Here is a 22,919-nt window from a genome sequence, read left to right as displayed (position 1 = left end):
TTTCACGCACAGCGTTGTTATATTTTTGTAAAAAGATTAAACACAGAAAACCAGTCTAACAAATTCCACATTCCTTAAACAGTGTCAACTTTTAAGAAATTCCAATGCAAAACATCTTATCTGGCCCTATTCCACATTAGTTTCTACTTTCTTCAGGACAGTCATACAGTATAATTCAATTAAAATTCCTATTAAAATACTTTACACTTTAGAGGGTAAAAACAGGGCAACAGACCTTACAGTACAAACCAATAGAACTGGTGGAAAATAATCAAGCAACCGGAAATGACTGTCAATTTTCAAGTCTGTTTTAAGCAGTTTCTTGTATGATTTGCCTTTAGCGCTCCACAAAAAGCCTCCTTCATGATGCTCAAGTGCCTTCATAAAAAAAAAAAAAAAAAAAACTTGACACGATCAGAATTTCAAATCCACGGACAATGACCTTTGACAGATGACACACGGCCTTCTTTCAATACACTACATTAAATGCATCACGAAGCCTTCAAGGTATAATCTAGAAATAATCACGTGGTAAAGAGATGCTACAAAAAGTGTATAAAAAAATCCAAAAGGTAATTAGGACACTTCAGTTAGTTCTGGTAATGAAACCGATTTACCATGACAGCAGATTTTTCTTTTTTTTTTTTTTTTAAATCATCTATACAGTTCATACTAGTAAATATGAAAATCATGAAAGTTTAAATAAGAGGCACGCTAATAAAGAAGCATTTCAGGGTATCTGTGGTGTAAACTCACAATTACAGTGTCACTTTACCAGTGGAATTTTACAGTGGTCAAGCTTCAAGAAACACAAAGTAGAGGATTGCACTTCATGCGGGCTGGGTGCACAGCGGTGCACTCCTACCACAACACACCGCAACACACGTTTCTTATTAAAGGCTTCATAAATCGTGATTCAGACCTTCACTGATTGATTACACACAAATAAAAAATAGTCTTCAGAGTGGTCTAATACAACGTACAGCGCCCTCCAGAATTACTGGAACCCTCGGTAAAGATGAGCAAAACAGTTTTCGCTGTTTGTTATCTCACTCAAATTACGAGAGTAATTGACCTTTCACTGAGGTTGAATTATTCAAAGGGGGAAAAAAAAACAGTCCTCAAAAAACCTGAACCTTGATTAATTTTGTCCATTTTTATAGCTTTTTTTTGCTCACTTTACCAAGGCTGCCAATATTTCTGGAAGGCACTGTATGTGGAGGTAATAAAAATAATGTCCACCAATTCCTCGGAATTTGAACAAACTCGTAGCTGAGCACTGGACTGTATCTGTCTGCCTGCCTGTCTGTCTGTCTGTCTCAATCTCAAAGGCCGTCTCAGGGTCACACCGATGAACTGATTTTACTCTTTTTTTTTTTTTCCCCCAAGTGAAGCATTTACTAAGAGTTTCAGTTTTTCTGTCAATATCTTCATATATTTGTTCTAAAAAGTATACAGAATTATATGAATTCAGTTAGTATGCAAGTTCTTTTTATTGTTCAGATATACGACTTGGTCATCCCAGCCACCTCTAGTTGTTGCAAACATTTAAAATTTTATTTATTTTTTTGTTGTTTAGCTGATGCTTTTACCCTAACCAGCTGATAATTTTGCTGTTCACAGCTATAATTATATTATTATACAGGTACCTGGGTATTTAAATACCTTAGACTAAGGGTGCAACAAGGCCTTTTGTGAGACTTGAACCAGTGACCTTCAGGCCTGTGTCGTGAACAACTACCTACTTATGGCCATTTTTCCCTCCACTATTTAAGGACAGCTGAACGTGTCGTGGCTACAAACAGTCCCTGAGAGGACACTCCTTTACCCCAGCAAGGCACTGCTGGACTGCAGGATCAAAGCACCACAGCTAGGTTTTCACACAAAGAATGAAGTCCCATATTGCTCGCTGTTTCGTACTTGAGATTTCAGAAAAATGGCATCATTTGCATACTTTTAAAATATGGCCACTATTCTCACTCCTCTATTCAGCTCCTGGCACGACAGTTGTGTACAGTACTGTGAACTGGGGGGAGGGGGTAGTTGCAATACAAAAGAATGCCTTTCCCTTAAAAAAAATGTTTAGTATTACAACAAAAACACCTCAGCTGGGCTAAAGGTAGCAGTTTTAGCTGTCACTTTTTTTGCCATTTGCACTGATTTTAGGTACAGAGGTTCAGGGGGACTTAGAGCCTTCAGACCAAGTGCACTTGTTCTTCCCAGTCAGAGGAGGCACTGCTGGAATGGGGGGTAGAATCCGAGTCGCATTTGGGGATGTCAGCAGCGCTGAGGGTCCTCCTACAATCTGGCAGCATGGGCTGCGTGGCCTCGGCGTTCTCAGAGTCCGCTTCTAGATGGGTGAGCTGCACTGTCTCCAGGTCTCGGCTGGGGACGCACCCTTCCGCTTGTTGCTGCTGTAACTCCTCTGAGGGCAGCGGGAGCAGCTGTGGCACTTCGACGGCAGTGACTGCCTCCTGCAGGCCCAACGGAGCCGCTGAGGAAGAGGAGAAGGGGATGGATGTGACAAGTCTTGAATGAGCATCATTGGAATGGGTCATGACACCAGTTGGAAGGGAGGCATTGGTAGCAGAGCTGAGATTGGTGTGGTCACCCTCTCCAGAGGACAGGGTGCCCCCTGGTGGCTCTACAGGTGCATCTTCACTGTTGACGGGGCTGCTGCACATCAGGGGCTCAGAGAAGCCCCTGGAACCCGCAGCCCAAGTAGCTTCCATGTTGCGGGCCGCAGGGTCTAGTCTTGGAGGAGATGAGGAGCCTATAGCTCCCAGAGGGCCCTCGCTGCTAGTGAGCTCATGGGGCTCGTCGGCTGCCGCAAGGCCGGAGTCCTGCAGGGACATCTGGATTGCCAGCAGCATGTGGGCGTCGTCCTCCTCCAAGGAGCTCAGGGCCTGGAACGCAGGCTTTTATTAAAAACCCCTAAGTCTCTGCACAGGAGAGGCTCAAAAACAGAGCTTGGCAGAACACTGAAGAATGTTCAGACTCACTATGCTGAGGCTATGTCTCCGGCCACTGCCTCGCTCCCAAGGATCTGCGTGGGACATGGACACACACTGCTGTCTTACTCTGCACCACAGTAACCCCACATATTTATGGTTCCCTCTCAATAATTCACACGTGCCATAAAATGCAGTGGTATGACCAAAACTCACTGTGATTATGAGTACAAGGAGGAAACAGCGGTCAAACCCCAGATAACATTTATAAGCCCAAAAACATTTAATTTATCAGGCATATAGATTAGAAAACACATTTTGCTGTGAGTGGTTTATCTACTTAGAAACTGAAGATGACTGTATCATGTCTGAGGTCACCAAGGAGCTCTTGCTGGGGTTGGTGGCTCTGATACGTGCTGGTCAGTGGTGAGGGCTGGCAGGACGTTACCCCTAACGTACCCAAAGTGCTGGTCCCATTAGAACCAGTGGTGATGTTGTGTAGGATGAAGGACTCCCCATGCTGCCTCTGCCTGCGCCTGCGCTGGAGGTCAGCGTAGCTCTGGAACAACAGGCAACAGCATGAGGCATCGTCATGGCCAACAGGAGAGCGAGATACTGCAAGACCACCACAAGAGGGCACAGTCACTCTGCTCTGCCACCATGCTGACCTTAGCAAACACCAGCAAAGAGAGCAAGGAGGTACGAAACCAGCAGACATATAATAAATAACAATCATTTGCTTCTATAATCACCAAGTAAATATTTATTTTTTCACAGGTACAATCAATACAGTATGTGTGCACTATGCATTGTTCTCCTTTGCATTAAAACATTTTGTTGCCAGTTGTAATGAAAATGTTAACACTAACTACATTTATTATAAGCTGGCAATTAAGGAATTCATTTTGACTTGATTGAATAATTATTAATAATATATGAATGACTGCATAAGTTTTTTTGCAATACCCGCAGATGTACCCGAGTTTTCACCAGTCCAAGTGCTGACTGACCCCTCAAGTTCTTTAAATTGAGCGAATTCCAAAAGAACGGAGGCTGGAAGTCTGAAGCCCCTTACCTCATGGGAGGTGAAGCCCGAGTCCCATACTCCTCCAGCAGAGCTGCAAACACAATGAAGCACAGTATACAGTTTTATATGTATTTCACATAGCAGCACAGCACACATCAAGGCATCCTGTAGAGAACGCTGCACTTGAATGATGACAACTGAAGCAGACATTCTTCTGGAAGCTTTAGAATTGCTTTAATGTGGAATTGTACTGAACACAGTTGTGAAAATAACAAAATCGAATCCAGAAATAATACTCAACAGTGTATTAAAATATTAGCCTATAATGTACTTTGAGAAGGGAGGAACTGGACACACTGATATGGGGCAGGGAGAACAGGCCAGACTGACAGATCACCCACCTATGTCGGGGGGCCACGGGAGAGTCGTTGGGTGCCACACCCCGCGCCACAGATGCCAGGAACTCCTGTCTCTTCTGTTGGACCAGGCAGGCGGCGCGGATGATTTTATGGCGGGGAGTGCGGAGGTAGGGCCGGTTGACTTTCTGGGCAAGGTCCTCAGTCACCATCTCCAGGTCAGTCTGCAGGAAATGACGTGAAAGAGTTTCTGTTAAAGCATGCCACCTAGTGGGAATGGACCCCAACGTGATTCAGCATCAGTTTGCAGCATCGGCACTGACTCCTAAGATCTTAGGACTTATTAGCGCTTATGCTGAATGGTCTCTGTGAAAACGTACAGCTGTGCAAAGTGTGAAACTAACACGTACGAGCTCCTTTTTATTAGAAAAAAATGTACACCGATAAACACCACCATCAGGTGGGCTTTTCGGTACCTGCATAAGTTCAAAAATTTCCTTCTTTGTGCTTTTGGGCTCCAAAAAGAAGCCGTAGGGGTAAGAGCACTTGAGGATGCGACGTGTCTTCAGCAGCTCCTGCACGGCATCTTCGATGAACGTGGTGTCTGGGGGGCTGCCCTCCCCTGCAAAGCCAGAAAACAACAACTAAGTGAAAGATGTTCACATCTCTTCCCGCCCTCTCTTTCTCTGTCTGACAACTAGACATGACCACTATTATTACTGCTCATATAGTAACATTAAGCATTGCAGGCTACCGGGCAAGCAGCATGGACACTAAGGGCATAGGTTTGAAAGCTGAAAGGTTGATAGTTCAAGTGGACCTGCTGCAGTAACTTGCTACGTAACCAGAATCGCACCAGTAAAATATCATAATATGTATCTATACTAACTGCCAAAACTGAACATGTTTCTAGATAACACCCTGAGCTTCATTTAATACATCGGTGAGTTCGGCTTCGCTACGGTTTCACACTCTATGCTCCGTTCATAAATGAAACACTAAAAAAAAGAAAACAGTTACAGCCACAGTGACAGTTTGAGAACGACAAGCATTTTACTTATTTACTGACATCCACCCAAGGCTCTGCTCAGCTGCTCCATCTTTGCTTTGGCCGTCTTCAGCAGACGCCGTTCCAGCTGCACGTGAAGCAGAAGATGCGAAGGAATTAGCCGTAAGCTTGCTGAAGCTCTCTCTCAGGCCAACTGCATGTGATGCTGAATTAGTGGAATCGTTGAGCGCTAATTCTTGCTGACACTAACAGCGCGAGTGTCATGGAAAGCTCAATGGGTGGAGCTAACACTTGCTAATGCTAACAGGGCTAGAATCTCCTGAAGCTGAATTCACGGTGCTAATGGTTACTATTATGAACAGTGTCAGTTGCGTAGGAAACCTAGTCAGTTGCACTAATGTTTTCTAACGCTAACAGGGCCAGCATCCTGGAAAGCTGCAATGGTGGAGCTAATGTTGCTAATGCTAACAGGGCCAACTCCTGTGAAAGCGAGTTAGCGGTGCTAATGTTTGCTAACGCTTGCTAATGCTAACAGGGCCAGCATCATACGAAGCTGAATTTTTGGAGGGCTTAGCTACAAGCTTGTTACCACCAGCTTGGTCTATCCGGAGAACGAAAACCCACCTGATAGCTGTGTTCGTGGTTCTTGTATCGTGTGTAGTAGTGCATAAAGCGGTTAAGTTCCTGATAGCTCCTGTGCTTGCGTTCCGCCTGAAACAGAAAGCCCACAAAAAAATTAAACTCGCATGCTGAACTGGCAATAAAAGGCCAGGACAGGAATCCTGTCCTGTCTTAATACCCTTCCTTCGGTTCAAAGCTGCTCCCATATGCGTGTCCCCGTCAGTACTTCCATAACACTGCAACAACCACATAGACCGCCGTCGTTTATGGGTGCTTGGGCTCTTTATGGCCTGTACAAGCGCCCGACGTCCATGCCCACGTGGGGGGACAGCGCTCACCTCTGCCGTCAGCTCCTTGGACTGCTCCTCCACCTGCTGGATGACCTCGTAGCGCGTGCAGCGGTAGTAGCCCCCCGTGGACGAGCTGTGCTTCTTCCACTCCTCGAGGCAGATCCAGCAGAAGTCGTACTTGCACTGTCGGGGCAGGATCGGACAAGGGCCGTCGGCTCCACGCGAAAACGATTTCCGGTCGGAAGGCTACGCCGAGGCACTCCCGACACCGAGTAATTTTACGTTTCATTTGCAGCGCGAAAGAAATGTATCCACTTCATCTCATCTGTGACGACTTTCTCCATTTACTGTTCCGCATGAAAGCGGCGCCAACCACCCTCTTTTGTGTGCAGTAATACTCCAGGACTCTTTGGAACGGAGAACCGGGCAGCGATAAGATAATAACAGCCCGAATTTATAAAGTCCCAGGCTAGAATAAAGCTTCAGGTTTCTGATCCCAAATAAATTAGCTGCACACAGAGGCACAAAACAACATCTTACTGTGCAGATTTTCAAAGGACTCTACACATGTTGAGAAAGGCTATTCGTTGTACTGCTGGGTCTTACAAGGAAATCACACACCAAGTCAAAATGAACCAGATGTAGTTTTCTCCCTATCTGAACACTGTTCTCTAGATTGTACCATGAATCCAGCAGAGGGAAGCGTTCCGTCGCGGAGTACGAGACTGAAATCCGTTCCCTTTCTGCTGTACTTTGAGCGCTCCAGCTTAGAGCCTGAGTAGCCAGCCACGTGCCTCTCTGTCACTTCCGCAAAACCACTTATAAAATAACAGCATAGAAAAATATTTTAGATGTTAAACACTTCAATTAAAAAAAAAAAAGAAAAAAGGCATACTTGCAAGAGGGGAAAAAAGGAAGCAGAAGATGGACAGGAAATGCAATTTGTGCGGCACATACGGAACCCATTTGCAGAAGCACCTGCTGACAAAATCCAACAACTTTACTTCTCCCTTATTCTGCTGGGGGAAAAAAAAAAAAAAAAGACTGAACTTGCATCTGAGATGTGTCTATACTTCAGGACTGCCTTTTAGAGGACATTTTTTATTCTCATCAAGTGCATCGGCACCGAGTTGAACTGCTCAAGAAAACATAGAGCTTTTTGTTAAAGACATGGGGGTCCTTTTACCCCCTTGACCCCCTTTCCTCATTTCTATCCCAAAAAAAAAAAAAAAAAATTCTTCCAGCAGATATCCGGCCTCACCAGAAACAGCTTTTCCAACAGCGATGCCTGATGTTTCTTCAGCAGTATTGACAGAAGTTTCAGTAGGTTTAACATGTAACACGACTTTTTCGTGGCTCGTTTTGACTGCGTGCCTCTTTCTAAATTAAAATCTGACATGTGATCCTGTCAGTAGCTCATCAACTGTAATGGAGGAAAATGATGCTTAGCAGCATAAAACAGGCCACAGATACTTAGGAGCCCAAGCTACAGCTAGAAGCCCATCAGAACATTAACTTTTTGAGTTTGCCAAACTTGCAAAGAGAGAACACATATTTTGTTTTCCTTTATTGTATAAACAGAAATACACCAACAACTACAGACTTTGCAGGTCTGCAACTTAAGTGCCATGTAATGTCAAAAACGCTGCAAACTCTATACAGTGTGTCCCCGACTATAAAACTTTCAAGCAAACTTTTCACTATTACGAATTATTCTGAGCAATATTTAGTACAGGTAATATATGAATTCAAATTACATGCCAAAGCTTGACCAATAGCGACGGACAGTAATTGGGAACAGAAAGCATTGCCTTCAGTTCTTCAACAGCCTCCTCTAGCTCTGGCCAAGCTTCTTTACCGTGTTTTCTTATTTACAACGTATTATAAATACCCCTGTTCAGCACCCCAGAATGCAAAGATGTGTGAACGAGGCGTCCCAGCTCACCAGGAGCTGGGACTATCATCCAATCTGGTCTGCTCAGTCAGAGAGAGTCTGAACTTTGTTCCCATTTGAAAATCAATGCTGTTGTCTTCCAGTCCACGGAGCTGTCAGGTTGCTGACATTTATATTTACATTTATTCATTCATTTAGCAGGCACTTTTCTCCAAAGCAACTTACAAATCAGAGTAAACAAAAGTGCATTTTACAATAAAGAAGTTTAGAAAGACACGACTCTCAAAGCAGAGCTTGTCTAATACCACCATTTTTGCAGGCACACATTACATGAGCAGATGCAAGAAGAAGTTATGACGAGCGCTTGGTCCGCTCCGTGTTGCATTCAGCAAACAAAGTCCGAGTAACAACCCAACTCTCTCTCCTCATTAAGTTTGTAAGTAGGGGACCAACTGTATCCTTATGCAGCCTTACTATCTGCTAAGGCAGTGAAACAGATTCTAACAATAACTCGGCATTAAGTGGATTTCTATTTGAAGTGCTGATATCCGATGACCCAGTATCTTTCAGTTCTGTTCTGTTCTATTCCCTGCCGCAAACAATTATAATTAGACACATGATTTATTAGCCAGCTAAAAACTCAAGTTTCTTAGGTTTGGAACATTGTCACCGCGAAAAAAGTCAGATCTGAGATCTTAACATTCCAGAGATGACCGATGAGCATGCGCACCCAAACACGTTTCACCTTACCTTGGCACACTGCATGTGGTTGCAACCCTCATTCTTCTGGATGGGGGACTTGCAGATGGGACACGGTTTGGAGTTAGTGCGCAGCCACAGGAGGTTGGCAGCATCTTCGTAAGCCGCGCTCACACCAGCCACTTTGCGGGAGGAGGAAAATGAAAATACATCAGAACAATACTAAGAATGACGTTCACTCAAAATTGCAAAAGACATTCTTCGATCTTCATTTTCAAAAAACTGATCAATTATCATCTGGATGTGTAATGCACATGTTGATATGAAATGAAAAGGTATAATTAGCTACTGTCAAACATAAGAGAAAAGCAAAGAAAGCACGTTGTACTGTCTCCCTTTTCAAACAGATGTTAACAGATAGCCCACCTGAAACACTTCGTAGGATAAAGGCATTCAGCATAAGTATTCAGTTCCAAAAAGAAAACTGTAAAGCTTTGATGATTCTCTACAGATAAATTTCATTCAGCACTGGCAAAAGGAGTCAACCTGAAAACTCATTGTTGTGAAATTGCATGTCATAATACACAAAGAATGAAATAAAACAAGATTCTGTAGAAACTAGGTGAAATGAATGAGGCAAAGCAGAACGGAGATGCTCACACTTCTCTGGATGCATCTCAGACACTTTCTGGAGCCACTGCTTCCACGTTTGGCAGGTACAGGGTTCGTGGGCCTCTCCAAGACATTCCCTGTCAATAGGACAGATTTCTTAATTTGAATTTTTAATTACTTTCTGAAATTTCTGTACCACCTTTTTTTTTTTTTTTTAGCTGAAGGGGTTAGCCCTGTTCCCCGGGTTAGTGAAACTGAGCCCTTTAATGCATTCTGAGTTGAATCTGTTAGCCAGAAGAATGAGGAAATAGTGAATATAGAGTATGAAGGTTTTTACTAAGCATTCTAGATATATCAGAATAAAGTTCAGTCATCCAGGAACTAAATGCAAAAAAAAGGAAAAAAAAAAAAAAACAACCACATCCATGAGAGCGGGGCACTGACCAGCAGAAGAGATGGCCTTTCCCACAATCCACTGCAGGGGCCTGGAGCAAGGGCTGGTTGAGCAGCTCCGAGGAGCTGTTTCCTGGGTCCTGCCGGGACAGTCGCACCGCCCTCTCGCACCCTGCCCTGGGGCACCAGCGGATAGAGGGGTTGTTTTCCACAAATGCCTGCGGGCACACACAAGATGCACACACACTCACACACACACACACACACATCATTCTTCTTCTCCACCTTTCTCTAGAGATGCAGACCACCACACAAAAACTATCACGGCTTGCCAAAATTTTCTCCTAGACTTCTTTTCACCAGCATACGCTGAGAATGCATATCTCAGTAGAGAAAATGATCAGATTCATTAACAAGCACTAAAGAAACCCAAAAACAAAAATTTTCTTTGCATTTAATATATTTTATTATACACTTAAAGTGTTGACCTCTGGTCAATAAAGGTAATTAAGAATTGTAATATTATTAAAACATTACAAAGCAACAAAACCGGAGGAAATAAAGGGAAAAAACTGGTTTACATGAGTGAATAACAAGCTTACACGACAACTTTAAACTTAAGCTCTTAGCGGAGATGGAAGATCAGTCTCCTGTAAGATCCGATTAATTCATCATTTAAATTATTCCCCTGGAAAACTTTGTGTCAAACTTGCATTACACTGCTTAGCAATTATAGATGACTGTGGAGTTTAATTTTACCCATTAACTAGAATAAATGTGGTGAGACTGTAAAGAGCAGCAATATGAACATAATAAATCGAACAGAATCACATAGGTAGAGTATGAAGAAAAAAAACTGAAAATAACCATAATCAGGCAGCTACAGGCTGCAACTGGACACTTGATCTGCAATGCCTTGGAGGGATTTTTGTTAAAATTATTGGTAACCAGACATTTCCAGATGAGAGCTGCAAGCTCTCTTTGGTGCATTGGCTTTCGCAACTCATTGTTCTACCTTAATGTCAAATTGAAGATAGCGCTTGTCCATTTCCCGGGAAACCACGCTCTCGATGACCTCCACAGGGACCAGCTGGAAGCAGTCAAATGCTGGGCAGAAGATATTGTGTGCATCCCCCTCCTGGATCTTCACATTCAAGAACCTGACAGACGAAAACCATGCAAGGTGACTGCAACGCACCTCAGTTGTGAGCCGTTGAACACGAACGCGCAGCTTCGGCAACAGTGCACAAAATGCCTTGTATGAAGAAGCGATTATCTGACTTGTGAAAAGAATGACAGCACCTAGTTTAAGGCTTTTACGTGTAGCAGTCCTCTCTCCTGCTAGCAAATTACATTTTAAGTGAGAGTGGAGGGAAAACAAGGATAAGAAAGGCAAGTTTAACATGTTCAAAAACTAAAAATTTACCCTTCCCAGCATGCTCTGCAGAACTCATGTCCACAGGCCATATCCACTGGTTCTTCAAACACTGAAATGGTGCACATGCAAATGCCACACTGGTAACAGAGGAGAACAAGAGATCAACACAAAAATATGCATTTTCTTTGACACCCAACTGAAAAACTGACCTTTGAGAACGTATTTAACCTTAGACGAACATCACCGCACGTGTTTTCATTTTCTGTGCAAAATATCGCTTTGTCAAACCAATAAATAAAAGTACATGCAGTAAAGTACTGCAGTAAATGCAGTAAAAATTACACCAGTACACAGAATATCTCATGAGCTTGCAGCCAGTGGGTTGCACAAGAAGCAGATATGCTCATTTACTCCATGGAGATAGATGTTAATATCTGAATGTCAATATTGTTGTGCAAATGTCAGCACGCTGGAGAAAAACCCCCAGCGCACTTTTTAAAACAAAATCCGTAAAGCCACTTTAAATGCCAGAGAATATCAGGGTTTTTTTCAAATTCGTTTGACGAAAACAGAATGTCACAGGGTGCAGAAGGTACAACAATTCGGAGAAGGAACTTGTCATCAAAACCTTCTCCGCTCCAAGAATTTACCTGAAGGAAGTTCGTGAATAAGTCCATAAAACCTGAAATGTTTAGATTAAATAAAGCTCTGTAAATATACAAAGGTATAAAAATACTATACTAAAACTATATCGTTTCAGCATTACTAAAAACGTCTGCGAGGCAATACTACTAACAAGCAGAATTTGAAATTGCCCACATCACGGCAGTGAAACTGTAGCTACGTCACAGTTCAAAGCAAGGCTGAGACGCATTCTTGCTATGATGTCATTTCATTGCTATTTGTACAGCGTATAATGTTTTCAGCTATGAAACAATAGCAGTGCAGTAATCACTTGGACCTTAGAGCAGCAAGCTCAATGCAGCTCTGCCACACGAACCCACCAGCATCAATCTGCTGAAAAGAATCCATTGTTCTACAAAAATACCGATATTTCAATTTGAAGGACTCGATTGTGCTGCTTCGCTCCGACCTTTTACAGCTTGAGGGAGCTTGACATCACGTACTACTTGTACAGAACAAGATAGGCTTTTTATGGAAAAATACAATGACGAATGTAGAAAATACATAGCTCATCTCCGTGCATTATTAAAAACACCAAAGTCATATTCCTTACATTGCCGTTCAAATAAAAAGGGTATGTTCTGAAGACAGAAAAATGTTTTTCAATGTGAAAACCTTGCTTGAAAACCTTAGCAGGAACTGGAGCTTAAGCCCTCTTCACATTGTTGGAAACCATTCATAGTTCTATTCTTATCGTTGAAAACGGTTGCGAGAGATCGTCGGAAACCGTAGCTAGCCCTCCTTATCGTCGGAAGCCGTATGTAGTCCTCCTTATTGTTAAAAACCATAGCTAGCTCTCCTCATTTTTGGAAACTGTAACTAGAGCTCTCTCCGTCGCTGAAAATGGTAGACAGCTGTAATCAATGGCGGATATTTTGGCTAACTTACTATTGGAAACCAGAGTTGTTGTTAAAATTGTAGTTTATCATCATTTTTAGAAACCAAAGACAGCTCTCATTGTCACTGGAAAATATAGTTATGTTTCGCCATCAACGGAAATGTTCATCTTTCCTTTTTGTTAAAAATCACAGCTGTTCTTAACGCGGAAATCAGTATTCATTCTTGTTTACGACTGGTGTGACGGAAAAGAGTCCGAGCTGACTCACTGAAGGCATGTCCTCATCCACGCTAATCTCGTCAGGCGAAGTCACAGACGACCTGGTCGTGCGGGGCGTCCGTGCAGATGGCAGAGTGTCCCAGGCATTGTAGCCAGTAGGGGGCGGAGTGGGCATCTGGACCCCTGACCGCTGGCAACAGTCTTCGGCACTGGACATCCAGGCTTCAAGTAACTTCTCCCTGTCCCAGTCTGTTCAAACAAAGAAACACACATCTATGCTGTGACCTGACCAATTGCATATTTTTCTCTCCACAGCATCATTTTCATGCCTGCAAGGGTGACGGATGGAAGTACCGTGAGCCCGGAGCAAAGCCTCAGCAGTGAAGAGGGGGGCCTGCAGCATGTCCGCTGTCTCCACAATCAACATGTCCTTCAGCCGACGCAGATCCTGCGGCCTCAGACCCTCATACGGCTGATGAGGAGAGGAAGGGAAGGGGTTAGGTAATATTAAGTCCCTAGAATTATTTATGGTAACGATGTTACGTATTCTCTGGAGCCAAACATCATTAAACACGTACAACTAGGTAATAAACAAGAGGAAATACAATGATTTGCTACTATCTTTCATAGGCATCTTCCTCCGCCACTATTGTTTTGCAGCATTTTTCGGTATTTGAAGATTGCGGGTTTGATGAAGCGAAGGACGCTCACCGCTCAATGCGGAGCGCAAGTGACATTCTGAAGCTGCGGCGCAGAACGCCGTTTTGCTACTTCGCACGGAAGGGCACCATCGTATTGCCGCGCATCAGAGAAGGGGAGGGGAGGGGAGGGGAGGGGCCACTCACCAGGGCACCCGATCAGCAAACTGCACCTTCAGCAGAAGAGTGGCGTCGGCCAACCAGCTGACCGCTCACGGGGAAATATTTATCGGGCAAGGTTCAACTCTTAAAAACTTACCGCTTTACGTGGTATCTTAGATTCAGATCTTTCAGAGTCATATACGGTGCATGTAACAAACAGAATAAGTAAGATTTCTGCATGGCACACAAACGTCTGCTTATGGGTTGGATAACATTTGAGACAAAATTTCACACCAGTAGTAATTTCTAAGTGTCACAAGCTCTAGAATCCTGGTATAGCATAATGCCACTCCGTACCAGCAATCATTTGCATATATATTGTATTTATTTAACTTGCGCTCCCCTCCCCCCCCCCCAAAGTGACTTAGTGTCAGCTACTACAATGATGATTACCCCAGTTGGCAAGAATTTTACGTCCCTTTTTTCCCCCCCTTTGCATTCACTTTTATTGTCTGGATATTCTATACTTCACATGGAAATTAATCCTTGAAAACAAAGATTTTAGAATGCCTGGTGAATGTGGGACAAAGCGCTTAGTGGGCTTCAACCTAACCCAGGTTTTCTAGAATGGATACATAATGGTCCTAAACAAAACGGGTAGGAAATGGTCTTAATAGGAACCTTATATGCATACATTTATTCACTGAGCTGACATTTTTCTCCAAAGCGGCTTACAACATTAAGTAACACAAAATCATTTACTAATTTATATAGCTGGATTTTTTCTTTTTTTTTTTTTTTTTTGCAATTCAGAGTACTACAGCAGGAGGCGGGATTTGAGTATGTCCTTTGAGAGGAAGGCGTGGGTTCTAACCAATAGGGCACCTGCTACCCTCAGTCAAAGATAAAAGTTTGAGCGCACCACTCTTTGGTCCAGGGCGGCGCACTGGACTTGGACATCCTCGGCTTCGGGGCCTCGGGAGAAGACCATGTGAGACTCGAGGCGGAGGGCCAGATCCCTGTGCTGCCACCGCTCGGCGCAGTCGCACGCCGTCTCCTTGCTCTCGTTCTCCGCAAAGAGGTCCACGTCGCTCCTCAGCAGCAACTACACGTTAAAGGGATAAAGCTGTACATGATTTTGGGTGTGAGAGCAAAGGGTTCGTTCGCAATGTCACGAGAAAATGCTCTGCAGGTGTCAGAGTCACATATTGCTGTCATCAGGTTATTTATTGTTCATCAACAACCACTTGTCCGGTGCAAGGCTGCAGGGATTGCATATTCAAATAAAAATATTTTCAATTACGCAATTAAGTTTTCTGTACACAACCCTTCCTAACAGCTTGCCTCAGACTGTCTGACATTGCATGATGTGGAAAAAGTAGAGAAATGCAAAGTAACAACAGCGGGGCGATTCAAACAGGTAAACCTCCTTGAGGAAAGCCCAGGTCCGGAAGAGAGCCCTCTCACCTCGACACACGTGACCATCCCTGAGGCAGCGGCGTAGTGCAGACACGTGTTCTTTTTGTTGTCGGCGCCGTTGACGTCGGCCCGCTCGTACTCCCCGCGGTCCAGCCTGGCGCCGGTCCAGCCTAAGACGAGGCGAAGGCATTCGAGGCGTCTCCGCTCGTCCTCGTGGGGCCGGGCCAGGCGCGGGAGCAGCGCCGCCTCCGGCAGCAGGATGCGGGGCCCCATGCAGAGCAAATGCAGGGCCGTCTCGTTGTGCAGGTTGCGCTTGTTGGGGTTGCCCTCCTTGTTGAAAAGGAACGCCCTAGGGGAGCAAAGGCAAGGCATGCGACACCCGTTTCGGGGTTTGCGCCACGGCCCGCCACGGCCACGGCTTCCAAAGCACGACGGGAAGGTGGAACCCCAAGACCCTCTAAGCTCTGCACCACAAGTTAACTCTGCGAATCACGTCTATACCATTAGTGCAGCAACAAAAGGTGGATCCTGCCCACTGTAAAGGAGCTGCTTGTGAAACAGTCGCAAAGGAACCAAGGACTCATCACCTTTATTTGCACTTCTAAGACCACAGGAGGACAGAGCATATTGACATTTATTTGTTTAGCTGACGTTTTCCTCCAAAGCAATTACAACGTTAAGCTACTTAGTTATTTACCCGTTTATACACCTGGGTAATTTTTACCGGGGCAATTCAGGGTACCAGAGCAGGAAGTGGGATTCAAACCCAGGACCTCAGAGTTCAGAGGTGGCGGCTTTAACCGCAACACCCCTGCCGCCCTGCAAACAGGCTGCAAACAGGCAAGTCTTTTTTTTTTTTATGAATTAAGCGGATCGGTAAAGCAGAGCGAGGAGTCCGACGTGACTAGGTAGCGCAGAAAACAATTTCGCGCATCATTTGCTTTGGTATTTGCTTTCACGGAGCACCTCGGAAGGCTGTCAACAGCAACGCGCAGAGTCAAACTTTATTAAAATACTTTATTACCTTCCCCCACCTGCACTTTCCAAAACAGCTATGACACTTTAGCGACAGACAGTGAGATCACGGAGTTCTGAAAGCAGCCCGTGAAGCGTCACGACATTTTGATTTAGGATATAACGAAATACACAGCGAAAGGGTACTTGTACCTGACAGCGAGCTGATATTGCAGCCCTGATCTTTTTTTGTGAACTACTCTCTGGAACGAGTGGTTCCTGTTAGATGCAGAATTGCCAGCACCGTTCCTTCACAGACCATGAATCACACCTTCAGACCGAAACCCATCAGCGTCTGGCGCTTCGCTGCGCTCGCGCTGCAAAGCCGGCACCACTTAACCGTTAACCCTCCGCCTGGATACGATCCATGGCGCTTTGTCGATGTACGCCGAGCACATAACACCCCTTGTCATGCAGGGTTATGGTTAGGTCAACCAGCTAACATAATGAAATGTGCATGTAGAGTACAGCAGGTATTGTTTTCACAGTGTAAGAGGAGAGAACTCATACATCACACCTATTTCGGTTCCTGCAGGAAATAAAAACAACGGAACTTCTAGAGGTCACAGTTTCAAAATCAAGTAGCTTTTATTCTTGTGCCACTACAAGAGCTGTTCTCATCCAGATAGGAAAATTATGCTGGAGGGAAAAATATGCAATAGGTCAGGTCACCATGGCAACCTGGAGTCCTTAAGTTTTACAGACTGAAAAAACAAATGAGCCTGCATATCTCATCATTGGTTTGCAGTTCCTGGTGTCACATCAATGGGATTTTGTCATATTTTAGCATAAATAGGTGCCACTTTTATATTTAATTCATTTACATTTATTCATTTAGCTGATGCTCTTCTCCAAAACAACTTACAATGTTAAGCTACTTACAATTATTTACCCATTTATACAGCTGGGTAATATTTTACTGGAGCAATTTAGGGTAAGTAGCTTACTCAACTGTACTACAGCTGGAAGAGAGATTTAAACCTTCAATCTTTGAGTCCAAGGACAGCAGCTTTAACCATGATGCTACCAGCTGCTACTTTTGGGAATTTGGAAGGTGTGTGTGTGTGTCTATGTATAATTTTAAACCACCGAATGTAATATTAATTAGATCTTTGACTTACGAGAACACGTTATGAAGGGTTTTCCAGGAACGCATTACCTTTGTCAGGTGGGGGAAGACTGCATGTTTTTTTTCTCTCCATGGAAGTGTAAGTCAAGGAAAATGATATTTGCTCTTTTGGCCTCTGACTCCCTGGCTGTACCTGCAAGCCCTCAACATTTTGGTGCCTGACCCAATGAGGATCACCTGTCAACCAGAGGGGCAACTTCGGACTGACCTGAATGTCAAGTGTTGACAGGAGGGGTAAATTTAAACCATTATACGTTGTTGGATAAAGAAACAACTTCTTACGGTTTCAAGGCGTATCGGAGCAGAAATAATGAAATGAAACATACAGGCATCTGCTTTCCTCCTCCGGTATTAAAGTCACTGAAATTGGAGCTAATAAAATTCAAAGTTACAACTGCAGAGACGAATTTAGAAACGAGGTTAAAATTACCTTTGGAGAGAAAATAGCTGTGTTGCTTTGACCCACAGTTAGACATTGATTAACGAAGACCTGTCTGCCTGGAATTACTTTCAAGAATAATACGAACTCACACAGCAGGTGGAGGTGGATCGACTACCCAAAATTTTATACAGCTGAACTATTACGTTATTATTTCCCACCTTGGATTTGGCATATAAAACAACGGTGATTAGCAGCACTTCTTCCGTGTCGCTACCCTTGTGCCCGTGTCGGTTACATTTCTTACGTGGAAAGCGGAATGAAGTACAACTGGAAAGAGTTATCAGTCCGGCTCTGGAAAGAATATCGGTAGATTAACCGAAGGTGTAACCCAACACTCGGCTCAGCGCTAAGAGCGAGTAGGAGGAGGCCCGGACGCACTTTTCCTCGAAGGTACTGCATATGTAAGGAGGTGCATGAGGAGGAGGCACGTCGAGGCGGTCGCTGACCTCAGCAGCTGAGTCATGGCGTGCCTGGAGGCGTAGTGCAGCGCAGTGTTGTGCTGATAGGCATCCCCGTAGGAGGCGTTGGGATCCAGGGACTCCCGGAACTGGGGGTGGCCCTCATATATCTGGCAGGCCAGGGCCTCGTCCCCGGTGATGAGCGCCTTGCGGAACTTGCCGGCCGTGTTCCCCATTGGGGGCGTGGGGGTTGGCAGCACGCGCACTCAGGCCACCCTCAGCATGCGTGCTTCCGGAAGAGAGTCATCCGGCCGGCCCTGGAACCGGAAAAGGCGAGAGGCGTCAAACCCCGACGTACCTGATGAACCTGCTAAATGTCAGCAGGAGCAGCGATGCCAGAGGAACATAACCTTTTACTCACATCACCGGGAATTTCACATTTTCAGCTTACCATTCGTTAGTACTTACGAGTAATTTCAACATTTTTCAAATGTAGAGCAGCGCAAACAGAGCAACAGAGGACAGGTATTCCATGCAGAAATACATCTATTACGTGGCCGCACAAAATAAAAATTAGTGTTCAAACTCCAAATCACAATTAAAAAAAAAAAAAAAAAAAAGGTTCAGAATTTCACGTACACTAAAAATGGGGGGGAGGGAGGAAACATAAAAACAAAATCCTATGGAGGTCGTTTCCATTCGCCGTGCCAGCGATTAATAACCTGCCAACTCAAGTAATCGTGTACAAGGCACCACATTTTAGTACGATCGTGACCTCAATATCCGGCTGAGGACTAGAGCGCAAATCAGACGACGACGATACCTCCTGGCAGACGTCGGCCCCGGCGTTCTCCAGCTCGTTCCAATAACGCGAGTTCACGCGTCAGGTGTTGTTCCTGAGACCGCGGGCTACGGCACGGCGTTCACACCTGCCTGTCTGTCCGTCTCCTTGGCAGGACTCATGACTGGCTCAACTGGTATGGTGGCTAACTGAGGGGCGGTGGCTTGGGGTAAAAAGCAGGTGACTACTGGAAAGAAGTGCGATATATAGTATAGTGCTGCCTATGCTTAGTTTCAACATTGAGCGGGGGTGCTTATGAGAGGAGGGCTGTTATTGCTGCCATACGGAGAGCTGGTTCAACTGCTTCCTTAACCTGTCCAGCCACATAACGATATTGTTTACACAAATCTACTCCAGGCACATCTGAACTGGTATGGAGAGTGGTGTAGTGTTTGGGGGTTGTTGCCTTGGGGTCTAAGGGTCCCAGGTTCAAATCCCGCTCTTGCTGTAGTAGCCTTGATCAAAGTACTTGCTCCGATTTCACACAGTAAAAATTACCCAGCTGTATAAATAGGTAAATTGTTCTGAAGTAGACAAAGGTGTCAGGTAAATGTAGCGATGATAAGAAAAATCAAAATTTAAATAAAAAAAAAGTCCCTTAACCACAGAACAATCAAAGTTTATTTATATGGGACCACTAAAAAAAAAAAAAAAAAAAAAAAAGTTTTATTGCCTAAAAACTGAGGGCGTGCACTGAACAGAACAACACGCGTCACTAAATATGAACAAGGCCAGCACTTGTTATGACACTGGCTTGTACAATCGATACACTTTTTCCCTCATAACAACAGATCTTAATCCACTCCACTGTTCAGACCACAATGTTGCTTTGTTTAGTCACATGAGCATGTGACATATTCTATTTAAAAGCGCTGTATCTTACCAGGCCGAGCTAATACCGTAGTATCTTCGCCACTGAACGGTGCAGAAAATAGGTCAACGGCAGTTTATAGAGGGACACTTCGTCCCAGAGGGAACACAAAGGAGAAAACCTGCTGCCCGTTATGATTTATGCTCGAGGAAGTTCAAATATTTTCTCTCACGCTGGCAAAACGGGTTTGCCGTCAGCCTCTTCGTCGCCACTGAAACGAGCCGATCGATTCCTGGAGAAGCGTCGTCGCGTTCTCTCCAGTTTACAGCTCGGCGTTTTCAAGGACACACCGAAGATGGGGACAAATATTTACCGAATCCTCATTTCACAGAAAGCATGCCGCCCTGCCGCATTTTATTTATCGGAGAATTTCCTCAAAAGCCGTCTTTCGGTCTGGAGGTTGTGGCGCGGTACTGACATCCGACCACCGCTGTTCACGAACCACGGATTCCTCTCCAAGTCATTTAACTTTCCTTCAATGGCCCCCTGACTTTGCATACTGGTCGTGGTCTGTTTGGAAATTAAAATTAATAGCAAATGAAAAAGCTCCTCTTACAATCTATAGTGGGCTTCTACTAGGCACGGCTAGTGCCTCAGAGCTCTTGGGCTGTGCGCTTGAATCCATACAGACTTGGGATGTTCTCCCTGTATTTGTGTGGGTTTCCACCGGGCGCTCTGGTTACCTCCCACAATCCCAAAGACAAGCATTTCAGGCTACGCACCACCACAAACAAACATCGGACAAACAGTTACTGACGCCAATGGACAATTCGAGGGGTTTCTACTCATCCAGCAAAGGGGTGTCATCACACTGCCCATATGACCAACTGCCAAATGTCAATCATTCACAGGTAGGTGTCACAACACATGGGCCTGGTTGAAAGGAATGCTGAAGTAAGGATGCTCTAATAAACCTCCCCCCCAAAGCCTAGGAGAACACCAGTTTTGACTTTCTTTTAACAGTTCTGTCAGGGGATGCTCAGCTTTGCCCTGTTCAGAACAGGATGGCGACGCCCATCAGTACCAAGTTCTGACAAACCGAGAAAAACAGCGGAGGAGGAGAATGGGGTGAAAGGTCTGGTTTGAATTCACAGTTTCAAGTCAGTTTGTAGCTTCACATTTTCCATTATAATTAAGAATCGAAACAAAACCTGAGCCTTCCGTCTTCTCAAGGGCTTAATTTCAAAGCTGGATCAATTTCTCATGCATTGCCACAAGCTTCCTGCTCTCTCCTCTTTCGACCTTCCAATTTAAGCCATAAGCTGCATTCTGTACAGGCTGACCCGACCGACACGGTTATTAAGAGAAACACGAGACTTGTCCACAAACTTCTCCAACACCACGAGCCATCAGTCGGCCTCTTTCGGCGCAGTGGCAGGAGTGTGTCCCAACGTGGACGGGCCCTCTTCACGAACAGGAAACTTCGGCAAAGTGATTAGTCATAATCATAATCCGATTGCAGAGTCATGTCTCAGTAGGAGCATGTTTTTTTTTAAAATACTGGGAGTTCAACAGTCTGAACGAAATCTGGTCTCAGCACTCCAAGTTAAGCATTAAAAAAAGAAAGGACTGCCAAATGCCAAAGGTTATTTTTTACACTATCACCATGGAGCCGTTCTGAGGACAAACCACCTCTCTGTAAAGACACAAACGCTGTGATTTGTATAAAGTAATTACAGAGAACGTAGGGACCTTAAAAGCAAGAATGCGTTATAATCATTAAAATTTTAATTAGACGAGCATGCTTTCAAGTACATGCACTCTTCAGGGCTGCTGGGGAATTACTAAGGGAATTTTTTTTTTTTTTTTGGAACAGTACTCGGAGAACTGTGGCAGATGCCACAATATTAATATATCGTCTACAAGTCGCGTCTCAAAGCGCGTCGGAGCGCAGGCGGCGATCGCGATTTTTCTCCGCACGCGCCCTGTCGCGAGCCGATCGCCGCCGAACTAGACACGACCGCACATTCGTCAGGCAACAAGCATTGTAACAATGTGTCCCTTTGCGTGCTTTTACACTGCAAAGTTTGCGCTGCACCTGTTTTGCACGCACATCACATACATACATAAATAAAGCACAAAAAGGATTCGGACAAATATGTTTTGTGGAAAAAATACCAAAGAGAAATTATTTACCCTCGACCAGGGGGGCAGGGCTGTTCACTCTTAGTCTTAGGCTTAGCAAGAACAAGCAATGAAATGATTGACGGATTTCTCACACTTACCGTAAAAACTCGCCAAGCTCGGAAATAATATCTGCAACATGATTAAGAAGAAGAAAACAGTACACGATTAGTTAGGGACAATAAATAATTTCCGAGACATTTAGGCTACATATTATATATTATTTAATGCTGAACTAGTTCCACTTTCGCTTCAAGTGCTACTACTTAGTCTACTAGACTAGACTAATGCACTGATTACTTTACCATCACTACTTATGTTATGCAGCATTGCATCATCACGTCACTGAGTGTGCAAATTGCAATGCCTGACTTAACTACACTCAGGTATCGGTAATAAACACACGAACATATGATATACATACATATATATATTATATATATTTTAAATTAAATCCCCAGAGTGCCTGTCTCGGTGCATACACACACACACAGTCACTAGCCGGGTGACGGCGACGGAGGCGCCGGGGCTGGGCTACCGGTTTAATTAAGAAAAACAAAGACACAAACACAACATTCAAGAAAACACCACCGTGGATGCTAGAGCTTACAGAAGGGGCCGGTGGCTCATCCCCCCTCCGGGACTCGGGAGCCCGCGGCGCTGCTCCCCGACGGCTCGCCCCCTCTCTCCCCCGTCTCTCTCTGCGGCTCGGTCCACGCGCTCTCCCCGCTCTCTGTCCAGGGGGTCGCCGCCGCGCGCACGCACGGTGGCGGCTCGCGGGGCCTCCGACCCGGAAACACAACGAGTCCCCGTGGAAGAGCGGAGGGACCGACCGAGCCGCGTCCCTCAGGCAGGAGGGGAGACGGGCGGCTTTGCGTGCCACCACTGACGGAATGAACATATTTATTTA

The 22,919-nt window shown here is 44.8% G+C and overlaps 1 protein-coding gene across 3 annotated transcripts; it reads right to left on the bottom strand.

Moving 5' to 3' along the window:
• On the bottom strand, positions 1–22,784 carry LOC108940713 (ankyrin repeat and IBR domain-containing protein 1-like). Of its 3 annotated transcripts, none has more exons than XM_029260085.1 (21): positions 22,620–22,784; positions 22,111–22,141; positions 18,222–18,490; positions 15,239–15,539; positions 14,694–14,876; positions 13,326–13,443; positions 13,021–13,220; positions 11,279–11,367; positions 10,868–11,012; positions 9,904–10,070; positions 9,508–9,596; positions 8,899–9,029; positions 6,303–6,437; positions 5,968–6,054; positions 5,404–5,470; positions 4,811–4,956; positions 4,380–4,558; positions 4,027–4,069; positions 3,411–3,510; positions 3,003–3,046; positions 1–2,918 (listed from the first exon to the last, which is right to left on the bottom strand). In XM_029260085.1, exons 3-21 carry the CDS (start codon positions 18,407–18,409, stop codon positions 2,196–2,198), a joined length of 3,135 nt encoding a protein of 1,044 aa, XP_029115918.1. In that variant the 5' UTR covers positions 18,410–18,490; positions 22,111–22,141; positions 22,620–22,784; the 3' UTR covers positions 1–2,195. The 3 variants fall into 3 exon arrangements, with proteins under 3 accessions (XP_029115918.1, XP_029115919.1, XP_018618560.2); XM_029260086.1 differs by having other exon boundaries at positions 1–2,906; XM_018763044.2 differs by lacking the exons at positions 22,111–22,141; positions 22,620–22,784 and adding an exon at positions 18,997–19,306.
• Between the last annotated feature and the right edge of the window lie 135 nt (positions 22,785–22,919).

The sequence above is a fragment of the Scleropages formosus genome, chromosome 18 (assembly GCF_900964775.1).
Source record: "Scleropages formosus chromosome 18, fSclFor1.1, whole genome shotgun sequence".
Lineage (NCBI taxonomy): Eukaryota > Metazoa > Chordata > Actinopteri > Osteoglossiformes > Osteoglossidae > Scleropages > Scleropages formosus.
This window is presented reverse-complemented; position numbering and strand designations above follow the sequence as displayed.